Genomic DNA, 26,976 nt, shown 5'->3' on the forward strand with positions numbered 1-26,976 from the left:
AGGGAGCTCTGAAAGTGTCTCCTTTTGCAAATAGCTTTATAAAAGAAAAAAGAAAAAACATTTTCTGTGTTTTTAGGAAAGGGTGTCCACAATAAAACAGCTGTTAGAAAGTTCAGATGAAGCCATCCATCATACATCAACTCCCAGGAGTTTAAAGAGGGCTACGAGGCTCCAAATCAGGTAAGGCAGGCAGCTATGTTTGAGTTTGGGTTTACCTGGAATGTCAACAGTCTTAACTGGCCCTGTGTATTGAACCCCTTGTAATGCATCGAGCATTACTAACAGCAGCACAGCTCCAGTGTGAAAACATTTTTCGGCTGCATCAGCAGCAGAACAATAGAAAACAGAATGACGCACACATTTAGGTCCAAGCCGTAAAACCAGATGTGAACACCATCTGGAGCTTTGCCACTGAGTAAGATGTACAAACCTGAATGAGGCCTATTGTGCATTTATACGTAGTTGGTAGTTATGTACAGTATAGTCTGTTGTAATGAGTCAAATATATTGCACATTTGTATTTGACTGAAAAACTATTATTTTTCGGGGCAGTGGGTATTATAGTGCTTCATTGTTATTGCACAGTGTTCTTTCACAATTCAGTGCACTAATGCACAATCATAATATAATTGATTAAATTATGATTACATGATTTTCCTCAGCAGAATGAGCTGCTGTTATAAAAAAGATCACATTTCCATTTCTCCATTATCCTTCTGAAACGTTAAAGTTAAAACTGAAAGTTTATTTTTGTCTGTGGAAACAGCAGTTGGTAAAACTTGCATTATAAATCATTCACTATGTACAAATACTGTAGGCCTATAGTGAGAAACAAAAATGGAACAAATAAACAGAAAATAACCGAAAAAGAAGGTTACTGTTCTTCAACCATTTAGATTAGTCATAACCCTGGTCTCATTTAAATGATAAATCTTAATGGGTATAAGTAATCCCAAAAACCAATGCCACCAAGTGTCACTAAACAGAACCCATGATATAAAACCGCTGCTTCAGAACGGCGCGCTTGGTAGTATCGCGAGATTAGCTGGTAGGCGTGAATCAGGTTACTTACATTACTTCTGGGGGAACAGAAGCGTTTCAAGTGATGCCGGCATAAACAAAACCTCTAGGATATTATATTATTAATTGGTGTCATATGAGTTTCACTTCAGCTGTAGTCTGACACCGGTCTTCAGGTAAGTGATAGATTAGAGTCACATTTACATTCTCCAGTGCTTGACATGTATGGATGCTAACGTTAGCTCGCTAGTTAGTCGACATAACTTATGTGTTAAAACAAATCTCATTTTATCTTGAAAGGACGATGTCTGCGGAGCAGAGGGAAAGCTGGATACTGACAGGCGCTACGGTTGCTTGTGTCGCCGCTCTGTATGTGCCCTGTGTGCAGAGGACCGTCCCCGGTGGAGACTCAGGTTGGTGCTAACCTGCTAATGCTATCGTTATGTCACGTGGTTTTGTTGTGTTGCTGGACAACCAATCATATGGAGCCTTGCTGGTGTAGCTGTCCGTGGTGCTGCTGGTGTTCAATACATCTGTGAGCCATGCAGGTAAATCAGCTTTAAAAAAGGACTCCAATTGTGCAAACCTGACAAGCATTAAGCTTTCAGAGAAATACAACTCTAACACCCACAAACTTTAGCTTTTAAAATTCAATTTTCAAATGATTAAAGGAAAGGCAGCTTCATAGTGAGTTGAGGTCAGATGTTGATAATTTTAAATTTAGTTTATAACTATTAAGTTTGATGAAGTGAATGAAAGTGTGCCCGTCTAGTTAATGCAGAAGACAAAATGTCAAAGGCAGAATTATATGTTAAAGGCATTGCATTTACCCTGGAGAGTACATTCATCCGAGATAATAGACATTTGTTGACACTGTAGAATACATCAGGTGAACAGGAAGTCATACAAGAGGTCTTTTTTGAATATGTGCAATGCGTAATGAACAAACAGCTATCACCATAGCATGAGATTTTGACATTTTGTTGTTATTATTGTTAATAATTTGTGATTTGTTTGATCTCTCTTTATTTTTTTTACTGTGTTTAATGTCTTCACTGAAAGAATGACACTTTTCTGCCAGTTCTGTCCTGATGGGACTTTATAGTTCATTTTCTATGTTGTAGATATAGGTTTTCAGATGTAATTTGGTGTTACTTGTCATGGCATGAAGTATGTGACCATGGATTTCTTTGAAATGTTAAACTGTTGTTTCAGGATTAAATATGATCAAATATTTATAACGAATACATACGAATACATACTTCGTTTGAAAGACATCAGGACATATCATTGTAGATTGTGCTATGAGAATGATCACAATGACAATTTTGTCCATATGATCAGTCTGCATTGCATCTTACCTGCATTGAAAGTGCATTTATATAGTTGTTAGAACATTTACATTGTCTAAAGTCTCACTCTTTTCAGAAGCTGTAAACAGAACAGTAAAACTGTAAATGCCAACACATTGTTTTTACTCACTGCGCTGCCATAGGGGCCAATGTAAACACCATTTGTAATGCATTTGTAATGCAAAACAACGTTTTATGTGTGTCTGTATAAATTAAGTTTTCACTGTTCTTTAAGGAGTTTTAACAGTGGACTAACATGTCACTCAGTACCTTTACATGTGTGGGCCAATGTGTTTTCCAACAGTCTTGTAATGCAGTTTATGAAGGAATGCCTTGCTCAATTACAAACAGTGTTTAGAAGTGATAGCTAGGTTACAAACTTGTAAATGTGGACTTGAGGGCATGAAGGCTCTGCTTGTTAGGTTTGCACTACTCTGGCATACGAGCTGCGAAAAGGGAATGCACATTTGCAGAATGAGAGCGTATGAAAAGCTCGGCCAGATATGAGCTAGCAGAGATGAGGAGAGAGCAGGCAATTGGAGCGCTGAGTAGCCCGGCTGCTTGTGCTGCTGTCTAGCGAACGAGGCTTTTGAAAAAATGGCCAGCCCCTTCTCCACAGTGTTTAGGGACGGTGCAGGATGCCCGCTCTGATAGTGCCAGCTGAACACCCTCCGAATTCTCCAGGTCTCCATCTCTGTGTCCTAATCTCTTTAGGTGTGATGTGCCCTGGAGAGGCTTGAGCGCAGCCCCGCGGGTACGCTGTTGTCTAGGAATGTGGAGTGTGGAAATGATGGGGATTATGGGAAGACTGGTGTGGGTGCCCATGCTCCACTATCACAAAGAGTCTTGGCACCCTTGCTGCTACCCCGTTGAGTCAATATTTTCCCTTTTTAGTATTGGGGCTGCAGAAACTGCATCTATGTGGCACCGAGATGGATGTTTTGGCTCAGTATTAGTTTGAGTTTCTGTGTTGAATGGTGTAAAAGTGTGCCACTACTGAGGGAAAATGAGTGAAATTGAGAAACCGATGAAGGATGAGAAAGTGTGATGTAAAATGATGGCAGGTAGCTGGCGGCTCATGCCAGGTGAAATGGAGCTGTGAAAACATTTAAGCTGTGCAGGTGGAGGAGTTCTGACTTCATGGTCCATTAAACTGATAAGAGTTAGGGCTCCTCATGTGGCAGAAATTTAGGCATCATAATTCAGTGTATCGGCAAGGTTGCAAAATACGTGAGACAGCCAATGCCATCAGAAACTCTGCCGTTCTGTTCTGTAATGTTTGGTGTCCTGGCATTCCTGCTGTTCAGATGTAAGTTTTTCTTTGTATATTCTGAATTTGTGAAAACACTCACAGTCACTGGCTCACTGACTAAAATAACTAACAGCTCGTTATTTTAACAGCTATACTTAGTTGCTGTTTTTAATGTTTGATTTGCTGTGAACCAGTGTGATGTGTAACCCTAGAGAGCCATCTATTTTAATCCAAAGCTTCTAAAAAGGTTAATTTAAAAACCTTTTACTTATCTATTTAATGTAATTAGTTTCCTTGCCTGCATGTAGTGTATCTTGCTTAGCTTGTTTGGTGGTAAAGTAATAGACTGTATCTTTGTCCGTGTCGATGCAGGAAACGAGGCCACTGTTCCTCTGGCTCTGTTGGATGGAGGAGATGTAGGACTACCCACCTACTACCAGTAGAGGGAGCTGTCTTGAACCCAAACATTTATCAATGTCTTTTAATCTGAACCAAATTCCAATTTTCATGAGTGGGAGATGCAAACATTGGGTGAGAAATCAGTATAATTTGAAACGCTCTGGGTGTATTCTGGCACAAATGGGTTTGTGCCCAGATACATTAAAGCTTCTTCAAACAGCTTTTAGGGGTTTTCTTTTCACTTTGTGCTGCGCCTCACACAGAGCTTGTCAAGAAATTGTGCAACCGGCTCTTATTTTTACAGCTTACCTCATTCTGTGACTGTCACCAACGTTGCCTTTCTGTTTGTGCCCAACGGACTAAACGAGACACTGAGACACTGGGAGTGTGGGAGCAGGCGAGAGGCACGTAGAGCGGCAGAAGAAAGAGGAAGGGAAAGGACCCTGATGCATGGGGAGGATGGGACTGGGAGCATTATTCTCAGATCAGCATATGTGTGTCTTTGTGTGACAGAGCATTGGAAGGGGAGTCTAATGGTTTGTGTGCGTGTGTTTATATCTGTGTGTATGTGCTGGAGAAGGGGAGGGAGGCATCAGGGGAGAAGCGAGAGATGAAGAGAATGAGCGTGCCGCTTAGGAAATGTCACACTGGGAAGATTTGCAGGTTTTGATCCTGGCAAATTAATGCAAAACCCCAGTGCAAGTATTTGATTTGGGAAAACTTTGGGAGCAGACTTGTCTCTTAATAATAATTATTGGGTTTACATTAATTTCCTGCCCTATTCTCTTCCACAGGAGAACTGATCACCACTGCTTGTGAGCTGGGGGTAAGTATTAGCTGTATTGTTTAATCAATTCACTCATTAACTCTTATAAGCATTAAGGAAGTTTAATTAAGCATGGGCAGAAAGCAGATTAATTTACTTTCAGTCCACAGGTTTTTTCCCCTTCTTTTCTATACACTTATTTTACTAAGTTGCAAGTAGAGAATGCTATAATTTGCAACCCGTTTTTCAAATCCAATTAAAGTCAATGGTAAGGCGATGGCTTTTGTAGGCTTTGCCTTATGTACGGTATAAGGCTTATTATATCCACCCCTCTTTTTTGTGTGTGTGTGTAAGCCGCGAAGAATGAACTAAATCGGGTTAACAGTTATAATAAGTTTTATTATTTAATAAAGTTTATTACGCCGCTGTGATCCTTTTAGGGAGGCTGTGTCGGTGTCACTATGCCAGTAATCCTGCCGTTAGTGCTGCAGTCCGTGTGGCCTACCCGTCTGCCTTTCAGGCCTCCCCAGGGCCTTGCAGGCCGTCCCTGGGCCCCAGGCTGCTGGCCCCCCCTTTCTGATCCCCAGAGCTCTAGAGTTTTGCCTCCCTTTCCTCCCTTTGGCCGTTGTCCCTCAGCTGTCCTTTAGTTGTGTGTCTGTCCACTCTTGTCAGCCATACAGTCCGTCCTGCATGCACTTATAACTCATTCTTATGTTGGTGGAGTTACCTGCCAATCTGATGCTACCACCGAGTTCACCAAGCTGCCTGCTGAGCTTTTTATTCTTTCTCTTATTCTCTGCTTCTTCTCTTTTACTCCTCAGCCTCTCCTGACCTACATGTTCTACTCCAAAACCCCTCCCTCAGATAAGTTTTTTGTGTGTTTGAATGTAGCCAAGGAGCATTTGCTGCATTTGAGGTGACCGGTGAGGTAGTCACACACTCACCTTTCAGCTCTGTCTTCATTTGAAGAGCTGCCCCTTCTCCCTGCTTGCATGGCTCGTGTTATCAGTGCCAGGGAATGAGTCTGTGTTTAATGACTGAGCCCTTATCTGGGTGAAGGAGACTTAGCGGCTAATTGCTGTGATTGCCGAGATCCCCCAGGCGAGAATGACTGTGGCTCGGAGGTGGTTTGGGGGTTGGGGCTGGCGAGCACCACGTGATCTAACACAGACTCTAGGGAGCTGCACTGTCCTTGGGAAGAGGCCAGAGGAAAAGTAGTGAGAAGACGAAGAGAGACAGAGAATAAGAGGGAAGAGGGCTCTTGTATCATAGCAGAGTCAGTTTGCGGTCAGACCAGGCGGATGTGTCTGACTCTCCTCCATTACTGCAGGTCTATAGCACACCACTACTGGTACTCACTGAAGGCAGAATAGCAGCTAGATTTGCCACTCAGTCACTGAGGACGAGTGAAAATAACACACCCTTACACCATGTGTTTCACTCTCGCTCAGTGGTCACCTCATATAAAGTCTGTCTTGGATTTGTCCCAAGTTCCTTACACTCTCTATACGCTCACTATATCGTTTAAAAAATAAGTACAACATCTGCACTTTCTGCCCTCTTTGCTTGCTGCCTGCTGAAGCACATTTTCAGTGAATCATACCTGGTTTACGTGCTGTGATTGATCTCTTACTGTGTCTTTGGATTTAGATTTATTTCTTTGTCATTGTGTGTTTAGGTGGCCCATCCTCCAGGATACCCCCTCTTCACACTACTAGCTCGGCTGGTTATGTGTCTTCTGCCCTCACTCTCGCCAGCCCACAGCGCCAACTTGATGAGTAGCCTGCTGGGGGCTGCAGCTTGTGGTGCCCTCTGCTTTACTGTCTGCAGGTATGCACATGAAAATATTGCCATGTAGAGTATTTGTGTAATTCTTCTGCTCTGCCATCACTGTGCTTTGACTTTAGGGAACATGCTTGAATAGAAAATGAAATGAAAAAATTTCTCGTGAGCACACTCTAATCAATTTGTGTAGTAAAAGTCGATCATCCAAGTGGAGTAATATTAGGAGACATTTTTTAAGTGGAGGAGGTCTTTCAAAATTCCCCTACTGACTTTTTGCATCTTGATGCTGTCTGGAACAGAGGATGGTATTTTTGGGTCCTGACTGATTGGCAGTGGCGTCCCTGATCCTCTATTCAGTATTCAGGAGCAGAGCCTAGCAGCCGTCCTCCCTCCCACCACCCTGCCCTGCCTGTTTACCCATCAGCCACCCGTTGTGAGTGCGCGTGTGTGTGTATGTATATCACAATTATCGCACCCTCCAACCCCCACCCCGACATCCCCGTTCCCCCGGCCCCCCCATTGCCCAGCATGCTCCCAATCCTGACATAGCACGATTTCTAATCTCCCCCTTCTTGCCTCCTGGGTCTGAGGGGAACAGGATCACTAACTCCGCTCCTCCCTCTCTCCTCTCTTCAACCACCTCTCCCCTCGCTCAGTCATGAGCACAGGTTACGGTCTCTGCATTGCTGTGTACCACCCTGCAGTTTTGCCTGCTGCTGACCCCATCATGTAAGGAGTATTTTACCCCTTTCCTCTTTGTGTGTGTTTATCTCGCGTGGATGGCTGGACTACCTTACATCACCCTTTTGCTGATCTTAGTAATTTTCCACATGGCTTTGTTGGTGGCAGCTTAGTGTCAACATTTTTTCTCTTTGTCACTGTTTATGCATACTGGGGCATTTCGAATTTACTCTCCTAGAATAGGAATTGTTGAATATGATGTAATTTCTTCCTGCTGTACTCTTTGGCAGGCTATGTGGACTCATTGATAGTGATGAGGGAAACAGGTGAAAAAGGAGTTACGTGTGTGTGTGTGTGTTCCCAGGTGCACAGTACAGGGCCTACTTCCTGTGCTTGGCCAGTTTGTACTAGGTGGCAGGTGGTCCAGAGAAGGTCAGGGTACAGGGTCAGCTCTGCTGGAGTAGGGCAGGGACTGTGCAGGAAGGGCTCCCCTGGGGACTGGCCTTAAGCCCAGACTTCATCAGCCTTAGACCATACCCTACCTTACTGATCCTCAGAAGTGAATCAAAACCTGCCAGCTACCACCACACTGCCCAGAAAAGGACAGGACAGTGGAGAGGAAAAGAATAAAGAGAGGAGTGGAAGAAAGCGTTTTATCTCCCTTTTGACCCCCTCTGGTCCTAATGCATTTGCAATTGGAGGATTGGACTCAGCTCTTGGCCAGACATATACAGACAGCTATTTTGAGGCCAGAAAATATCCATGCAGTCTGGGTGATATTTGGCTCACAGTGTGCATGTTAACTGTAGCCCTGTTTGTAATCTCTGGGGATTTAGATCCAATTTTGGATTATGGTCAAATCAAAAGTCATTATGAGGACCTCCAGCCCCACCCATCCAACCAACAAGGTCTGATGGGTAGCAAGGACTTCAGCCAGAGTACACAGTCACACCACATAAGCTCTTAAGTATAAATGTATAATCTATGCTTTCAATTTGAAAAATAAGCATAAAAGGTTTTTGTTATTATCGGTACAGGGCCTAGTTTGGAATGAGCCTGTAGCTGTTGGATCAGCTGGCAGAGTTGGCCCAGTGAGTGGAGAGAGCTAAAAGATGAGGACAGGGGTAGATGGTTTCCAGATGTCAAGACCTCCTTCTCAGCTATGGCATGGATGACATTGGGTGCTTTTACCACACCAAGAACCTGGCAGGGATTCTCTGAGTAGGCCAGTCCCTCAGATGAAATGCCAAAACTGACCATTTAACACATATTCATACCTGCTCTACCCTTGCAGTGACACCAGTTTGCCGTCTTTTCCCAAACATAATTAATGTCTTTTTTAAAAACTTGTGTCGCTTTGAGGCCCACATAAACTTTTTCGCTACTTCTTATTTGGAGGTTTGCGTCAGCTAAGAAGTAGACTTTTTCCCCCCAAACAAATCATCGCTTTGTATCATTATTTTCAGATGATAAAATATATTGAAGTTAATACGGGTACTTGAAGGCAGTTTCTCTCAAATAGTAAATTGTAAGACCTTGAAATTCATCTGGAATATACCCAACATGGCAAGCCTTTGATGTATCAATTTAAATTAGTCGGCCAGATTGCCGTGTTTAATGTGGGGGAATGTAAGTTGATAGGCTTGGAAGCCACTTCTCTCTCTTGCATAAGTTTAAATGTAGCACTTGGCCTCCCTTTGATTTGTCGATTACAGTTCTCTTGGCTTGATCATATGGTTTGATGGCCAAATTGCATGTCTTGTTATGTTTTCACACCATGGCCTGACAAGCCTTTGAGGATGGTGGACGTAATGATAATTACTATCGATTGCACTTGGAGGTTGTCAGAAAGAAACGTTTGGCCCGTGGAATGCTAAAGGCCTCAGCCATGAGTCTCTACAGGAAGGCACCCTTCATAGCAGGATAATCCAGACAGCTCGGTATTCTGTGCTCTCTCGTTTCAGTTTATCTACTAAAGCTGCTCTGAATCTCTGCTACCTGAGAGGAATCTCTCTCTATTTCCGAGCTTATCCCAAGAAACCAGGAACAGACACGTTAGCGTGATGACAGCTATCAGAGCAGAAAAACATCTGCACAACGCTCAGTCATCAGCACTTTTAGTTTGATCACATGATAACATAACGGGACAGTTGAATCACACCAAACGTGTCTGGCCTCCCCTTTCTCTGGCGGCCTTCGAAACAAAATACACACCTGCGAGAGGCTCCCCCATCAGGAGCTGGCCCTTGTGGTCTACTGATACCTCAGTTTACCGGAGGGTGGGCATGGTGCCATCCCCTGCCTTGTGCTGTGTCTTCAGCTCCTTATAAGGACCTCCACCATATGGTGCTGATGGCACTTTCCCTCTTCCTCCTCACTCTGCCCATTCAGGCGGGTTGTTTTTCCACAGGGGTGGGGTTGCATTTATCTTTTTGGGGTCATGGCAGGAGCAATGTGTGGGGTGGATTGCTTTTTTGCAGCCACTTGCATGGTTTTTTTTTAGCATGATTTGTGATCTTGGAAACAGGTGAGCAGTTTTGTTGGATAATGTACTCGCCTCTCCCTGCAGGTGGCAAGACTGCCCCTCCCTTTCACATCTGCTATGGTCAGATAAAATCTTCCTCCTAAGTGGCAATAAAGAATGCACCCATTGCTGTTTTCTTCTGAAAATGCAGAAGACAATTTTAGGGTTGTCTATTTAAAAGGCCCCAATCTCTGGACTTTTTGTTCCATTTCCGCAGTATCTCACCCGTCATATTGTAGTCCAACAGACCCCTTTTACTTCCCCCATTCTCAGCATGACCAATGGTTCCCCCAGGACTCATCCTCTAATACAGTTAAACAGATGTCTAATGAAGATGTTATTTCTTCATTACTGGCTACGGGATGTGGATAGAGAGGAGGAGGGAGGAGGGCTAGATAGACAGCAGAATACAGTACCAGTTTAATATTCCTTTCGCCCGTGGGCCTGAGATTGTGTCTGCCTCGGACGTCAATATTACATTCCTCACCCACCACAGGCAGTCTTAATAAGGCACCAGGCACAGAGACGGATCAGACTCGGCAATTACAATTCAGCCAGAATTAGTTAATGGAATCTATACAGCAACATTTATGTATCACTGGTGTGTGCCTAATGACTTTGTTGGAAAAAGCAGCAATAAAAATGGCATTCAGTGAATTGCATAAACACAGGGTTTTTGTAAATTGTTTTTTTTTTTTTCCTCTTCCTGTAATTTTTTGTGTGTTGGGTGGAGATTAAGATGGCATTCTGGGAGAAATTGTCATGTCAGTGGCTGCATTGTTTGAGCAGAATTGTGGTGATTAATTTTACACGCACTTGGAGCACTGGAGCGCTTCCTGGAGGAGGGGTGTCTAAGCAGCAGAGCTGGGACCCTTATTACCCTCCTCTCTGTTCGTACTGACAGTATCCTTCTACACATTCCGGATAAGGCGGGGAAGACGGTGAAGTGCCTGGTTATGTGATTGGGCTAAAATTAGGCTGTGGCATCCCAGGTTCAGATGTATAGTTTTTGAAAGTCAGTTAGTTAAAAAAAGATGCTGATTCAATACTGAAAACAATCAAAGGTTATTTTATATTTGTTTTACCTTTAATATTGATAATGCAATATTAATTTAGTGATTATTGTTGGTTCTTTCTGAGGATTATTTCACACACACACACACGAAAAAAAAAAAGGAATTCGATTTACTGATCACCCTAAAAAGTTCAAGATCATATGATCTATATGATCTGATATTAGTAATATATCCATTAAAAGGATGGGTGATATGGCTGAAATCAATATCATTGAAATTATGTTTCACTGTTGTGCTCTTCACTTTATAATAAAAACCTTGATAACGTAGTATAATGATGTTAGTCTTTAATTGATATTTGCTAGAAATAACTGATTTAAAGGAACACTTCAGGTATTTAGTAATGCAGCTACACAACATTGGGGACTCACACAGGATACATGCATACATAAAGAACCATCGAAATCAAAGCAGCTAAGGTAGCGATATCCTGACTTTTAGTGTCAAGTGTACACTGCATCCTACATTTCCCATAATGCAACTCAATAGCAGCTTTTGTTAAGTCTTTCCTGTCTAGTAAATATCAGTTTCCAACTTCCAACTGCATGCCTCCAGTTTGTTTCAGACTACATTATATAACTGTGAACTGAACTATCCTGAACTACATTTTTCGAAGTGCCACTTATTAAAGCATTCTTTAAAATAATAACACAACATGATTGTATTGTGATGATATATTTCCACCAAAAGTTGATAAACAATAATAAAAAAATATTTGCACAGCTGTAAATCCACATTAACTAACTTTAAAACCTGTTGAAGTATTTGATTTAGCAGGTTTTATGATTTCCTGGCATACTGTACATCTTGTATAATTTAAATGCTTGAATTTGTATATCAATTGCTGCTTGGCTTTGAAATTTCAAAGCAATGCATCAGAGAGTTACCACTGTCGTATAATAGCTACTAAGTACCCTGCCTGGTGTCCTGGCCAGAGGAGAGCCCTAGGGTGTCATCGAGGGCCAGCTGGAAACCTCAGCCTCAGCTCGAGCAGGCCACCTCCTCTACGGGCTCTCTACCCTCTTCAGGAATGTGTGATTCTCTTCCAACGCAGCTCCCCCAAACCACCACTCGGTTAGAAAACAGTACAGTGCTGATCCGCGATGGCACAGCTGTGGTATTGTCTAGTCCCCGGGGTGGTGTGTGACAGTGGCTCCCTTGGCCAGCGCCATTGTGAAGCCTCATTCAGTGCAGAGTGCTGGTGTAGGCTTTTTGTGTGCTGTTATTTAGCACAGGCGACTGGTGCTGGCACGTCTCTGGCCTGTACTGTAGAGCTGAGAGTGTAAATGAGGCAGGTCCCATTTTGACACTTCAAAGTGATTGTACTGAGCTTTTGTTGTGTCCTTGAATGGGACACTGCTTACCAGAGCCTGTTGTATCATTGTCATTTATACTTTTTTTACCTTTAATCTTTCCCTTTCAACCTGTGTGTAACATTGTTTTAAAATGTTCTATTTTTTTTATTTTTTTTTTTACTAATTTCAAATTTTTCTTCCTTATGTATACTTTTAGCTAAGAAAAAAAAGTTGACTCATTGGTAATTTTCTAAGTCACAGTATTTCCAAGTTTGTGCCTCATTTCAGACTTTATGTGTAATATTTGTCATTCAGTTAATTACCCAAGTGATGACATAGACATTTTGGCAGGGTTGTATCAGTTCAGGGTAGAATAGTTTCGTTGTCAGCTGTGTTACACTCCTACCACGTCTCAACCGGGCCATTGTCGCTGAGCCACAACATTTCAGCACAGCAGCATCCTGCACCCGCATTGAGTGGTGATAAGAGGGAACACGGCCACACTGGTGTCAGAATGTGTCCTGCTTTATCTGTGCGCCCTGGGAGCAGCCAGCCAGGAGAATGAGCTGCGGAGAGGCTGAGAGAGGCTGACTAGGACCCAGGTGGTCCCATGCAGACAGACAGGTCATTTACAGCCGCACTGTACACACATCACTGGGCTCTTACGGACTGACAAGCTCTAACAGAGAGATTTGTCAGCCACTCAGGGAGAATAAAGAAGTCAGAGAAGAAGAGTGTGTGTGTGTGTGTGTCTGAATATGTGACTAGTGCTGCCTGACTATCAGGCGGGGCTTCAGAAGGCAGAACAGACTTGGTGTAATAACCCTGTCCGTGGACCCCCATGACTGCTCTGCTCCCTGTGCTACCTCAAAACCAGCCCCCCTGCTAGGTGTGTGAGCTATGGGTTAATTGTCATGCAGGGAGGTAAAATTATGGGTGCGGGGGGTCTCTGCACCTCAACAAAAGTCCCCATTTGCCCCCACCCTTCTTCATCCCTCCTTCAAGTTACAACTAATTCCTGGAGCGGTGCAGCGAGAAAGACGCTGCTATCTCTTATTAAGACCCACTCCTAGACGCCCCATCAACACAGCCGCCCCACTCCGCCCCCCTCTTTTAAGTGTACGCACACACTTATATACATACTCATTCACCAAGCTCGCCTTACAGTGAACACAGAGGAAAAATAGTGGAGAGAAGGAGAGAGAAAACCCAAGAAAAAAAGGGGGAAGTAGTCAGCAAGCAAGAGTTTTTTTTCTACCCTCCTCTCGCTCTCCCTCTCCTTTTTTTCCTGATTTACCGCGCTTTCCTCAGAAAGCTCCATTGTTCCCCTAGCCTAAGTCTCATCAGGCCTTTTGTGGCTGACTATCACAGCGGCAGGCAGAGAGCTGGAAATGTATAAATGGTATCATGCCTTGTGATTAATGGTGGTGCTTATGAGTCAGGTCTGATAACGGGCCTGCTCTCTACTCAATTTCAGATACCGTTAATGGAATCTGTCTTCTGCGATTGTAATGTGAGAGCGCCTAATTTGCTATGGAGCTTGAAGCTGTCACCGGCAAGGGATTGTGGGGTCATAAGGGACCTGGCAGCCGTTTGGCCTGCAGCTTGTATCTGCGGTGCTGAATAGAGCAGCTCTCTGCCTGTCAGTTAGCTGATAGGCTGATGAGGACTCTAAGCCACTCCACACAATGGCGGAAAGGGCCATACTGCCTGACTTCCCTAATTGTCGAGCCTGCTCATATTTCAGAGCCAGCATGCCGGGGACTGGGCTGCTTTTTTTCTCCCTTTTCTCTTTTTTCCCCTCTCTCTTCTTGAACTTTTTTCTTCCCTTTTCTATATTTCATCCTTCATCCCGCACACTGTCTCACCCCTTTAACGCACACTTCTCTGCACTATTTTTCTTTTCTTTCCCTTCTCCCCATCATTTGTCGCCTCTCTCTCTCTCTCCCCCTCTGTCTCTCATTTTAGTAAGTGGTGGGTCTTAGCGTATGACAGATTATCCCAAGTTTGCTTCAATTACCGCAAAGGAGATGGAGACAGTACAGGAGAGGAGGAAGGGGGAAAACTTTTGTGCACACATTATATTTAAGAAGCTGAGGATAAAGTGCTATCTCTACCATGATGGTTTCTGTGCCAGTCTGCTCGAGATCAACCGGCTGCTGGGGAGGGACTTCTCATGATATGTGAATGGCCCAATTCACCGAGAGTGTTTTTCAAGGTCTTGTCCGGGAAGTAAACTTGGGTTGCAGGGAGATTATAATGGGTCCCCAAATTAGTCTGGGGGAAGCGGTGGCTTTTTTGACTGCAGTATTTTAATTTTGTGTGAAGCTGCTGACTTTGTTGTTTTTTGTGTCACTGCAGTTTAAGTTAGGCCAAATACAATGCTGAAAAAAACACTTTAAAATCTACTAAAAACAAAACAAAAATTAGACTAGGATCTGTATATTTCAATATTTTAAAATGTTTTCCCGATTCATTTTAGCTCAAATGATTTTGATGATGGCAGTGACCTCTTAGACAGAATATTGTTGAGTTGTTAAAGTAAAACAGCCTTTCAGGTGACCAGGCTGTGCCTGAATCTGTAGTTTGGTTAGAACCAGATATGTGATTTAAAATAAACTTAGGATACTGCAGGATTTGTGTGCAAAGCCACAGATCTTTATGATAATATAATAATGTGGTCTTCTCCTCCATCACTGTCAGATTGGCAGGTCCAGGCCCTGGCGCAGTACTGGCTGGAGGACTCTTTGCTGTGTCCAGGCTGAGCTGGCAGTGGTCCATGGTTGCGGAGGTTTTCACTCTCAACAACCTTTTTGTTAGTCTGCTCTTCTTCTTGACGGCCAGCTTTCACTCTGCTGAAAACACCACTCAGAGGAGGAAGGTAACTAGGGACTTGTATCATTTCATTTTTCCTCTGATTGTTCCTCATATGATTCGCTAAGATAACTTCAGATTGAACTCACAGTGCTGTACTGGACTGTTTGCCCTTGTCAGATTTCACATTGGGGGGCGCTGTGCTGTGGTTTGGGCCTATGTAACCAGCACACCCTAGTGTTGTATGTGTTGGTCGTCATTCCCTGGGTCCTTCACAGACTCCACTCTCACAGGGTAAGTACTAGGGCTTTATTTATAGAAGCTCAAATAGACACACATTTTAAAGGCAATAAAACTGGCATTTATCAATCGTAAGCTCAGCTACATACAATCAATAATCACAGATTCCATGTATTCATTTTGACACATGACTTTACAGACTGTAAAGTAGAAATACTTCTAGATACATGTGTACCTGTATGAACGAAAATGGTTTGTCCAAGAAAATGAAACCTGGGAGTAGTGTCTGACAGAGATATGTTCAAAGAAGATGCAGCTTTGTTGAATGTTGATCAATGTTACATAAATTTGGGGAAAGTGTAATCCGTGTTATCTCAACAGGAGCTGTCTTTGCGTAGCCTTGTGTCTCTGGGAGTGTGTTTCCTGCTGGGTTTTCTGCCGTACATCTACCTGCCCATCTCCTCCTACCTCAACACAGCTCGCTGGAGCTGGGGGGACCAAACCACCCTGTCAGGCCTGCTGACCCACCTGCTGAGGGCTGAATATGGCACGTTCAGTCTGGTACGTGCCGCTTACTACTATGTAAACACTCGGTAGTTCTTTGTAATATGTCATTAATATTCATTCCTTTCTGTCTTCTCTTTTTGTGTTTGCAGGCCAAGACGGATATCTCTGTGAACCTGACCACAATGTTAAAGTGAGTTTGTGAGGCCTTCTTTCTGTTTTTTTTTATCTGTCTTTTTAACTGAACACTGAACTTTGAAATACTGAACAAAACTTTTTCATTGCATGTACTTAGTTGATACTTTGCTGTATTTATAATTGAATCACATTTCTTTGAAGTTGAATTTCATCTCCTTGGTCTGCATATCCCACATTGAATTTGAGAATAAAACTGTCTTTGTTTTTTAGAACTGCAACAATAATTAAATTATTGATTTATCTTTTGACTATTTATTGAAGTTATCAATTTGTTTAGTCTATCAAAATTAAATTAAATTAAAAAAAGGCCATTACAGTTTGCTATAGTCCAAAGTAAAGTCTTCAAATTGCTTGTTTTGCAGTCCAAAACCTAGAGATAAACACAATATAATTATAATATAAACCACATCTAAGAACCTGAAAATAGCATGTGTTTAAATTTTGCTTGATGTATGACTTTTTATACAACTTTTTATACAATTAATTGATTATCAAAATTGTTGATTCATTTTCAATGTCTGTAAGTTGGTTGACTCATCAATTAATTGATTCCTTGTTTTAGCACTAGCATGATTGATTTTGGGCATTTTATTTGCCCTTGGTGGTGTTTTGTAACTATGAAGACTGTTGATTCTAAGATGTAATAGAAACAGTAAGTAGTACGAAACACTGGAGACAAATGTTGGGGTTTGATCTGAGGTGTAGTGAGAGCATGTGGTTAGAGAGATGGAGGACCCAACCCACTCTTCATGCTGGTTCTGGTGTTTTACACAGCCAGTTTAACCAAAGACACCAATCTGTGTCTGTGTCTGTGTCTGTGTCTCTCTCTCTCACTCTCACTCTCACTCTCACTCTCACTCTCACTCTCACTCTCACTCTCTCTCCCTCTCTCTCTCCCTCTCTCTCTCTCTCATTCTCACTCTCACTCTCACTCTCACTCTCACTCTCACTCTCACTCTCACTCTCACTCTCACTCTCACTCTCACTCTCTCTCTCTCTCTCCCTCTCTGTCTCCCTCTCTCTCTCTCTCTCTCCCCTCTCTCTCCAGCAGCTTTTGTTCTACCCATTCCACTCTCCCATCAAAGCAGAACTGAACCTGCTTAGAGGGCCAAATCGCTGTGTTCTGTTTCTCCAGCAGTTTGAAATGATCACTCAGCTCTGGTGTTTAAGCGTGACAAGCTGTGATGACAGACACTGCAATAGAGCTGGAGAAATTGTATTTTTCCACTCCAGCACCCCACCCACCCACTTCCTCCACCCGATTCTCTCCCCTGCTTCCCCGCTACCACCACCACTGCAGTCATCCCACTCGTGGTATCTTTCACCAGCTGACGGGATGGGGGGTGCATGTGCGTCTTAAGACCCCCCACTACCAGCCCCCCCTCCGCCTGGCACCCACCACTTCCCATCACCCCTGCTGCTTGATGGACAAGCACACCTTCAAGATCGGGAAGAGAGGCGAACATGACAGGCATGTCGCACTGGAGACGTAAACCCGCTGGAGAAGCTGACGCACACACTCACAAACACACACTCGCGAGCACATTCACACATAGTGTACATTGGGAGATATAGAGACTCAATAAGCTGTCAAATAGAGATGGGTATTAAGGAAGAGGCAGGAAACTATCTCTGTGCTCTGAGCAAGTGCTCTGTGACTGACAGGCGCTGTTAGGGGAGGATGGGGCAGCGGGGGGTGGATGACACAGTCATTCGTATCTGTCAATCCGATTGAAAGGAGGAGCGCAGAGTCCAAGGAGTTTGTTTTGATAAGGGATGGAGGGCATTTAATAATTGGTGTCCTTGAGTTCAGTAGCAGGGAGAGTAATTGAGCTTGTCTTTGGTGTCCATCATATATATTTATATGTGTGCTTGTGTCTGCGCAGGGCCCAGTTGGACCACTGCCTGGCAGACCTTTCCCTTCCTGTTCTGGTGCTGGCAGGAACAGGCCTCCTCCTCTCTTCTTGGGATAGGTAGGATGAGGATGCAACACATCAAAACTCTGTCACACTCACATCTCAGCAACCACAAATCTAATCCCCTGCAGTAAAAGACAGCGAACAAAACCACTGACAAAATGCTGATCTTAGAAAAAAAAATACAAAAAAACACTGAGGCACCTTACTGTCAAGCTGTCGTGACGCTCCACAGTCAAATCAAGAAGGGCTGATGTGTATTTTGGATTTTCAAAAACATGTTTGTGTGTACAAGTAAATCGCTTCTTGTATGTATCTGCATGTGGCAGTGTGATCCAGTCATTCATTACACTGGTACCTTTGCTGGGGTCTGTGGGGTGGAGTTGATAAAGCCTAGTGAAACCCTGGGGCTCTGTATGGGCATCGGCCACCCCCCGCTTCCCTCCTCTCCTGGGGCACACTTTGATAAACGTGGCTATAAAAACACACAGATGAAAAAGAGCAAGGTCATTTTATAGGATGCCAAAATGAAAGCATTTCCTTTTAAGCTATTGTGCTTAATGTGAGAGGAACAAAAATAAAGGGAAGCTTGACAGAGCGTCAGTGGCCAGCCAGCAGATCAATCTGTTGGCAGGAAAATCTAAAGTATTTTTCTCTGACTTGGAAGTGTCTCTTCAGGTTCAGATGATGATTTGTTATTGCCACAAGGGTAGCGTGTTTTCTTTTTAGTGTATAAGTACATTTTACAGCTGTACTGTAATGAGTACGTGATTCAGTGCTTGGCACCAGCTCATAATGACTCAGTCTGCATTAGAAAATCAATCATGCACCTCTTAGCTGGCTCCTGTATACATTTGCTCTCAGGCTTGTGATCTCCATCCCTGCGTTTATATTTGTATGCTGAACAAATATTTTTTATGTTTTTAAGTTACCAGATAGAGACTAACATTATGGACATAACTATCTACAATATTTGTATGCTGATAATGAAAGTACTGTATTATTTTAATGCAGTATGTGAATAACTTTCCTGTCCCAGGACGTGTTGCTCAGTGTCCTGGCTGTTCACCGCCATGATGTTGGTCTACTCACTATTTTTTGCTTGGAGAGCCAACCTGGACATCAATAGACCTCTACTGCTTGGAGTGGTGAGATTATTAAATTTAACTCTTTTTGCCATTTTCTCTCTGCTTTGTTGTTTTCATTTACCTGTAGTCATGTAAACATGTGTTTATAGACTGAGTTATAGATGCAATCGCAGCACAATTTTCTGTTTATGAGACATCCATACAGGCAGAACAGACCTTCAGAAATTAGAGTACTTAATCACTAGTACCTACTGTAGCTAATCCTGGAATGGATCCATGAGTGAACCTGGGACTGGGTTGAGAAAAAAGCTGCAGGAATCACTTGTGTGTGTGTGCTCACTTCCTGCAGGTTGAGCGTTTCTGGCTCCAGAGTGATGCTGCAGTGTGTGTGCTGGCAGGCCTCGGCTTGAGCAGGACACACACTGGGCTGGAGAGGAGGCTGGGCCACGGGAGGCTGTGGAAGACCACAGGCTGGGTCCTCACCATGACTCTGTTGGCGCATATGGTGCACACCAATCACAGGTGGGCAACACACAAAGTTAGTGTACTTGGTTTAGGATGTGATTTTTAAAAAATCATGAAGTTGAGTCAGTAAATTGAGTTAAAAGTTAAAAAACATAACTTTAGTTTTGTAACACCAAGCAGAGAGATGCAACAACATCAGACTGTAATCACAGAACACTCAGCCTGGCAGAGGAAACATGCAAAACATGTTTATCATCAGTTTCTCAACTCAAATTAATCTTTTGTAGATTTTGTTTTGTTTGTTTTGTGTTTTTTGTGGTGGCCCTCTCAAAAAAGCTGCCACTTTGTGTACAAACAGTGTAAATACTTGCTGGAGGTTAGTTGATTATGAATTTGATCAACATTTACTTTACAGTACTCCTATATTCCAAGTTACTTCAGTGTAGAAAAGTTAAAGTGAAATAAAAACTCTTCTCATTCTAGTTCCCTCTCAAATCCCCATGCATAAGTATTCCCTGAGTCAACCCGATTTGTTTCTCCTCTGCGCTTCATACCGCAGGTCTGAACTCCACATGTCAGGTTTTTACTCTGCTCACCCCATGGTAGGGGCTAAAGAGAGGCACGGTTAGCACATAGATTCCACTCACAGAGCTCAGTCTGAGATGTTAGCTGTCCGAGAAGGCAGATTACACCAGCGTAGTGCCAGGGAGTGCCAGACAGCCATCACTGAGCAGCTTTGATCAAGGAGAGAGCATGGCCTGTGCTGTCAGACCCATCACACCTGTCTCCCCACGATTAGATAGGCAGCCAGAGCGCTCTGCAGAGGGGAAGGAGTGGGGGCACTGACAACTTAGCCTCAGAGCACCTTGAAAGCATACCTACAAACAGGGACACACTTACATGTGCACAGTTAAACACATCACACACACTTCTGAGCAAAGGTAAGGATCCACTCAACCCCTTCTAAAAGCAAGTAAACACAACTGCTGTTTTGATGATGCTGCACAGTGTGACAGTGTGTGTGCTGATGATCCTAGGGAATGTGATCAGAGCAAAAACAGTGTGGTGGAGAGGTTCGGCAGTGAGCTTTTAGCTTCGATCCCAAAAGACTCGATCATCCTGACCAGAGGAGATCTGCCAGGAAACTCCCTCCGCTACCTACACTACTGCCAGGATATGAGGCCCGATGTATGCCTGGTCGATCAGGAGGTCAGAGCTTTGATTTCTCTGATGTCTTGTTATGTTGGGTTCAGAACAGTGGTGGTTAGGTTTTGATGTTACTAGAAAGCAAATCTAAGAATGATGTCTTGTTTAGAACATAGGGCTGGGCAATATACCAATATTATATCGATATCGTGATATGGGACTAGATATCGTCTTAGATATTGGATATCTTAATATCATGATATTACATAGGTGTTGTCTTTTACTGGTTTTATAGGCTGCTTTACAGTAAAGTCATATTATTTTCTGAACTAACAAGACTGTTATAGCTGTTCTATTATTTGCCTTTAACCCACTTAGTCATTATATTAAACTCTCATTATGTAAATATTTTGTGAAAGCACCAATAGTCTTCCCTGCAATATCGATATATCGAGGTATTTGGTCAAAAACATTGTCATATTTGATTTTGTCCATATCGCCCAGCTCTATTAAAACATGTTCATTTCAGAACCAAAAACCTACTTACAAGGAAAGGTTTTCTCTGAACATGTTAAGATCAAGCAGTAAAAACTAAAGGTTTAAATGGGCCCAATCGCCTATAAAGACGCATGACTGACTACTTCAACTACCAGATAAAGGAAATTAAATGCCAAAAGAATAATAGTAAAAGAAAATAATGAAAAAATAAAATAAAACCAGGAATCATCAATGGACAACCAGAAAAACAGAATTAAAGTGAAATTATTGTACTCTATGTATTACAATCGTATGTTGTTTATCTTTCACGTTATAAGCTCTGAAATTTGTCAACTAAGAAAGACCTGCTGAAATTTGGAAATGATACATGTTGTTTGGCAAACAATAAGTGTCAAAGTGTCAAGGCTTTACAACATCAATGTAATAAATAATAAAATAAACAATCATTTAAAAGTAAGGACAGAACCCCCCTTATAATGTCAAACATGGTGTGAAAGCTAGTAAGATAGTCAATAAATCCTTCTCTTTAACTGGATTGTTCACTGTGTGGTAATTCTCTAATTGCTAATCACACTGGATACAAAGGCTTGAATGGAGTTGGTGGTTCTCTTTCTTCTTTCTAGATGATGACATACACTTGGTATGTGGCCAAGCTGGGGCAGCACCACTCTGGGGTCTACTTTCCTGGCCGCTGGTGGGATCCGCTCCACCCTGAGGGGAAAGACACCTTCAGTCTGGAGCAGTTTCTGTCCCACAACAGACAGTGAGTCAGGGGGAGAGAGCAGTGAGAGAATAAAGGGATGGTCTGAACAGATAAATAAAACGGTATCAAATGGAGAGAAAGAATGAATTGAGAGAGCTACAATGGTCCAAATGAACAAATGGGTGATCTAATGAGGTGAAATCAGTGAAATGGTCGACACTGCGGTGAGTGCAGGGAGAAGATAAGCCCATAGAACTGTTGAGGCCATAAAATGAGTTTGATGAACTACAGAAGTCGACTAATCTGCTTGATTTGGTTAAATAGTCTCCAGCGCACTCGTTGCTGCTCCCTGCTCCCATCACTCACTCCTCCAGGAGGAACCGAGTCTGGCAGGAGACCTGTTAATACCAAGCCCACCAGGGGGCAGTGTTTGCCAGGCCAACATGCCTGTCTCTCAGCGGGGCAACACTGACCTGTGGGATTAACCCTCAGGGCCTGAGCCTTTGGTGAGCAGCACATGGTTTGAAGGATGCTCGAAGGTGTTTGGATGAGGAAATATATTTTAGTTAGCCTACATGTGTTTCAGCAGCAGCAGTTATCAGGGGTGAGAGAGGGAAGGGAGGTAGTTGTAGAAAGGGAGCTTTATGAAGCATGTCTCTGATTGTTTGTTTGTGTTTCTCTGTAGGAGGGAGGTGTTTGCCTGCATTGGGCTGTCTGATGGAGACCCAAGCTGGGGACGTAGCTTTTCCCGCTGGCCCCTGGGTGTGTGTGACTACTTAGTGCCCATTCAGAGGCAGTTTCATCCTGAAAAGTGGGCCCAACACACTCGCAACATTTACAACTGGAGTGAGCCACACAACAGGTGCACACATAAACAACAATTTTTCTCCTGTCAAACAGCTTTAAGGCTTAAAAATCATATGCCCCACTATTCACCAGAATTGTCAGATTATTCACAACTCTGACCTTTAAAAAAATGGCTGCACCAATCATTCAAATGGAAATATTGTAGATGTCTTGGCCATCATTTTATAAACATTTCCTCAGTTTCAGCCAATCGTAATTGATATTATCTTAGCTAGAATTTGAAATGAAGTCTTGGAGGTTTGAACAATGCACAGCATGAGTTTGTAATCTGTTAGTGAATTTTAATGGGTTAAAAATTGGCAAGATGTGATTTTTCTTTTGGCTAAGAAAATAGATGAAATCCTTTGGCAACTTATTTATAACAATTCATGATCTTTGCATGAAAACTACAAATATTGACACAGAAAGATGATAAACCCCAACCAGTGAGTCCTAGCTGCGTTATTTTATCACCAAAAGCAGAAAAGATCTTCTTGCTGCCGCTTCTCTCTGTAGGCTTCAGTCGTCCTTCCACAGACTTCACATTGCTCCCCTCAGTGAGGTTGTCCTCTGTTCTCCATGCTGTGATCCAGCTCTTTGTGAATTCAACCAGAGCAAGACATTAGGCTCTCAGCCATTTGAAATGAGACTGAAGATGAAAAATAATGAGTTTCTTATTGCGTTTTGTCAATAACTGTGTCAAAAGTGGAATTAGTCAAAGCTCCATATTCTGTTGCTGTTGCCAACAGCCCTTCATTCACTCAGATATCCACGGCTTGAATACTGTGACATTATTTCCCGCACCCTCACGACAAGCGTGTCCGCCGATGCCCACAAGCCAAATATTAGCTCGGGAACCCTGCTAAAATATTCTTTTGAAGAAGAGGTCAAGTGTTTACAGTCAACAAAGTGAAAAAAGGGAGATGTGGTTTTATTCCATGTCTAATGTGCTAGCTGGTATTGTTGCTCAGTCATTTACTGTTTATGCAGCAAACATTGATGTTTAGTGTATCAAAAACCTGCACAGTTGAGTGGAACAATATATTCACATAAATAATCATTTATAGTTAGTGTAGCTGTGCACAAGCGAATGCCTGAAGCTGTTTAGATAAAGAAATGTTTTTTTCCCCCCATGTGTGAACAGTTTCCATCCTGCATCCTGGGAGCATGTGGCTAATGAGGAGATGTGGCAAGCCAGGTACAGTAAACTTTTTACAGGAGACACTGGTTTCTTCTTTTGAGAGGTTGTGTACTTTGCAGATAAAAGCTGCGTCACGATGCATACTAGCCCGCTAGAACATCTCCATAAACCAGTCTTGTGTGGTAGAGCATCTACATGTACATTCTATTTGGTGGCAGCATCTACATAAATCACTCCATTGGAGTGGTGCGTCTGAGAGTGTGGATCTGCATGGCTCATCCATCCAGCACTTAGCCCTGAGCCTGCGTGCTTTGTTTTAGGATGAAGACGGCTTTCTTTCTGTTTGACCTGGCAGAAGGGATGCAGGGAGAGGGGAAAGCTCGCCTTTTTGAGCTGTCTTACACTGTGAGTCTGACCTTAACAAACATGCAGCAATACTGTCATTTATAATAATGGGGCAGATTAAAGTGCAGCACAAGGCAAAGTATGGCATATTCAGCGGCTTTATTGATGTTATTTTTGGTAACATCTGCTTTTATAATTGTGTGTCTTTATCTGTCTTTGTGCATGTGTCTGTGTGTGTTTGCTGGGCAGCTGTATAAGGAGATTGTGGAGGCCCACTCAGACTACCCTACAAACTGGGACAAGAACTTGGCACTGGCCTGTGAGAGGCTGCTCCGCTCAGGTCACCGGGGCTACAGTCCAGACAGCCTGCTGACCTGCAGCACCCAGCACTTTAGTCTCTACTTAGAGAAGGAACCCACGGATCCCCAGGCAGATGCCATACGCTTGGCTGTTACTCACCTGCTCAAAGAGAGAGACAAGCTCCGCCAGGGCCGGAGGCAAACCCCGTGACAACATCCAGGGAGACCTACAGGGAGCTGGCACCCTGAGAGTGTGCCACGAGCTCAGTCGAAGTGTGAGGTGAAGGGGACGAAGTCTAAGGCCTCTTTTGAGGCTTAGAAGGTGGTGCTCCAGAACAATGCGGAATGATGGAGTGGTCTTTAAGGTTTTGGCTAACTAGCCAAATTTGACTTCCGAGTTGGGAGTTTGACTGAAGGGGGAAATCAGATGCAGAAGTACTGGTCTGTACAGAACTCTGCGCTAAGGATGGAGTTAAAAGTACTGAGCCATGCTTCAGTGGATGAATGTTTACAGTTGACCAGGGACAGAGCTTGACTTCAGGAAGCCTTGACTGACCCCAATCAAGCTGTGCGTGCTCCCCTTAAACTCAGCCATTCGATTGCTTTATCATTACATCTCTTTCTTTTCCTTTTTTTTTTGTCCTCTTCTGCTCTCACAGCTTTAACGTGCTGATTATTTTGCCTCAGCCGCTGCTCTAGTTCTCTTTTTCTCACATTAGGTTGGCAAGGCAGAGATTGAGGGAAACCCAATTTAGGGGGCCGAAATGGGGGATTAGAGCCGTCGTTTAATCTAGGACAGACTTGTGCTGTGCCACACAGTCCTCACTCCACATCACCAGCACTACACACCCACCACTCTATCCATCCATCAGTCTATCTTAGATAGTCCTTTAAATGTTTAAAACTAATGGATTCATGAGTGTTTTTTCTCTCTCTCTCTCTCTTCCTTCCTAACGGGAGGGCTGTAATCCCTCATGGATTTAAATGAAATGTGAAATGTCACAATGCCAGAGACCCTTTTAGAGGTTCGTTTCTGTGTGCATGTGTGTTGATTTGTGTTTGCATGTCTGCGCGCGCGTGTGTGTGAACATGCTTAAATCTCTTCCCAAGCCCTGCCGGAACCACATATAAACATAGTCAATAAACAGATTGGCACACGGAAAAGCAAAGTGCTTTGATCATCAGACAAGCACAAAGTCATGCAAACTGCAGGGACACACGAAACCACCAGCTTCCAGGAAAATGGACTTTTAGCCATGTGAGGGTTTCTGGAAAGACAATGTGACACCAGAGTTACTTGAACACTACCTTTTATGTCTGACATGTTCTCAGGATCTGACAGCTCAGTTACAAAGTGCTGATTTTATTGAGCGTTGTGCCATGAAATGTATTAATCAGAGGTCAAATCAGTGTGATGTCAAAAGCTTTATGAAGCACTGGTGGAGGAGCCGGCTGTTCGAGATGCTAGAAAGCAGAGGACAGTAAGTGCATGTCTAGTTTTCTCAGAATGTAATCTGCCCTCTGTTTGCAGGCCTGGTTAGTGGCTGTCAGCTGGCTGGATGATGAGAGTCGACCTGTAATACAGATGGTTCAGTTTCTTAGAAAAGAAAGGGAAGAACTGTCACTCTGCTTTCTACCATTTAAATACTTCAATAAAAGATTCTGGGTTTTTTAAAAACATTTTGGACCATTGTTTTCAAAGTAAACAAAGTATTCTCTGTCACAAATTTAATAACAGAATAGTTTCTGTCACAGTTCCTTGTTATTAAAGCATTTTTGTTTTAAGTTACATATGTTGCTATTTGCATGTTTACATCAGTCGTTTTCAGTCTCTTGTCTCGTGCCCTCTTTATGTTTCTACTTTACTTTCTTCCTGTCCTCCCCTTTGTCATCCCCCTCTTGTCTCTCACCCTCTCTGCCTCTCATCCCCTCTCACCCTGTCTTCCCCTAACCCCTCTGTTCCTCTCCTCTCCCCTGTCTCTGAGAGTCAGTTGCCCACCCTAAATCAGCAAGCTGCGAGGATTGTGGGAACCCATGGAATCGCCGTGACCAGGGATGCAGGCAGGGAGCCACGGCAACGCTGGAATGTGGGGCGTCTGAGGAGATAAGAGCTGTGAGCCCAGCCAGGGAGAGGGGAGGGATGGAGCGAGAGAGGAGAGGCGGGAGGGAGGGAGGGGGGGAGCTTGGGGTGTGTGGTGGTGTAAGAGGACGAGGCAGAGTGAGGGTGAGACGGAAACAGGGAGAGCATCAAGTCTGTGAATGGGGAGACAGAAACACAACACCATAAACAGCCAGATAGCAAGACAGAGTGAGACAGAGAAAGGGGTGGGGGACTTAGGGGGGCACACACTGGAGATGGGAAGCCAGCCTTATTCCTCTTTGCATTTCATTTACATCCCTGGCCGTATCGACCAATCGGATTGGGAGCAAAGCCCAGGGCTTAGGAGGGGAATAAAAAGACAAAATGCCTTTGCTGCTCTCATCCCTCCCTGATAATACCCCTTCTGTTTTTCTTTTCTCTTTTTCTCCCGTCTATAAGTAGATACTGTCCGAAATGCCAGCGGAAAAGCGACACCTCCGCTTGCTGTGTATCTCAGATAGACCGAGCGGGAGCAGGGGCTGA

General features: G+C 43.5%; 1 protein-coding gene across 3 annotated transcripts; it reads left to right on the forward strand.

Annotated features, from left to right (window-relative positions):
* Positions 1 to 1,059: 1,059 nt before the first annotated feature.
* On the forward strand, positions 1,060 to 26,013 carry tmem260 (transmembrane protein 260). Of its 3 annotated transcripts, XM_062440206.1 has the most exons (17): positions 1,060 to 1,196; positions 1,321 to 1,433; positions 4,818 to 4,849; positions 6,468 to 6,619; positions 14,854 to 15,031; positions 15,145 to 15,258; positions 15,586 to 15,765; positions 15,861 to 15,901; positions 17,793 to 17,879; positions 18,862 to 18,970; positions 19,260 to 19,432; positions 20,413 to 20,584; positions 21,643 to 21,782; positions 22,408 to 22,584; positions 23,713 to 23,766; positions 24,030 to 24,114; positions 24,304 to 26,013. In XM_062440206.1, the coding sequence occupies exons 2-17, from the start codon at positions 1,325 to 1,327 to the stop codon at positions 24,562 to 24,564; spliced, it is 2,064 nt and encodes a 687-aa protein (XP_062296190.1). In that variant the 5' UTR covers positions 1,060 to 1,196; positions 1,321 to 1,324; the 3' UTR covers positions 24,565 to 26,013. The 3 variants fall into 3 exon arrangements, with proteins under 3 accessions (XP_062296190.1, XP_062296191.1, XP_062296192.1); XM_062440207.1 differs by lacking the exons at positions 1,060 to 1,196; positions 6,468 to 6,619 and having other exon boundaries at positions 1,362 to 1,433; XM_062440208.1 differs by lacking the exons at positions 1,060 to 1,196; positions 1,321 to 1,433; positions 4,818 to 4,849; positions 6,468 to 6,619 and adding an exon at positions 7,273 to 7,303.
* The last annotated feature ends 963 nt before the right edge of the window (positions 26,014 to 26,976 follow it).

This window comes from Scomber scombrus, chromosome 19 (genome assembly GCF_963691925.1).
Source record: "Scomber scombrus chromosome 19, fScoSco1.1, whole genome shotgun sequence".
Taxonomy (NCBI): Eukaryota; Metazoa; Chordata; class Actinopteri; order Scombriformes; family Scombridae; genus Scomber; species Scomber scombrus.

What these genes read in the sequence shown, in the direction of transcription:
- tmem260 (XM_062440206.1), top strand. Translation starts at nt 1,325, where the DNA reads ATGTCTGCGGAGCAGAGGGAAAGCTGGATACTGACAGGCGCTACGGTT. An exon ending in AACCTGACCACAATGTTAAA is followed by an intron (nt 15,902 to 17,792) that starts GTGAGTTTGTGA and finishes GTGTCTGCGCAG; the next exon opens with GGCCCAGTTGGACCACTGCC. An exon ending in CTCCTCTCTTCTTGGGATAG is followed by an intron (nt 17,880 to 18,861) that starts GTAGGATGAGGA and finishes TTCCTGTCCCAG; the next exon opens with GACGTGTTGCTCAGTGTCCT.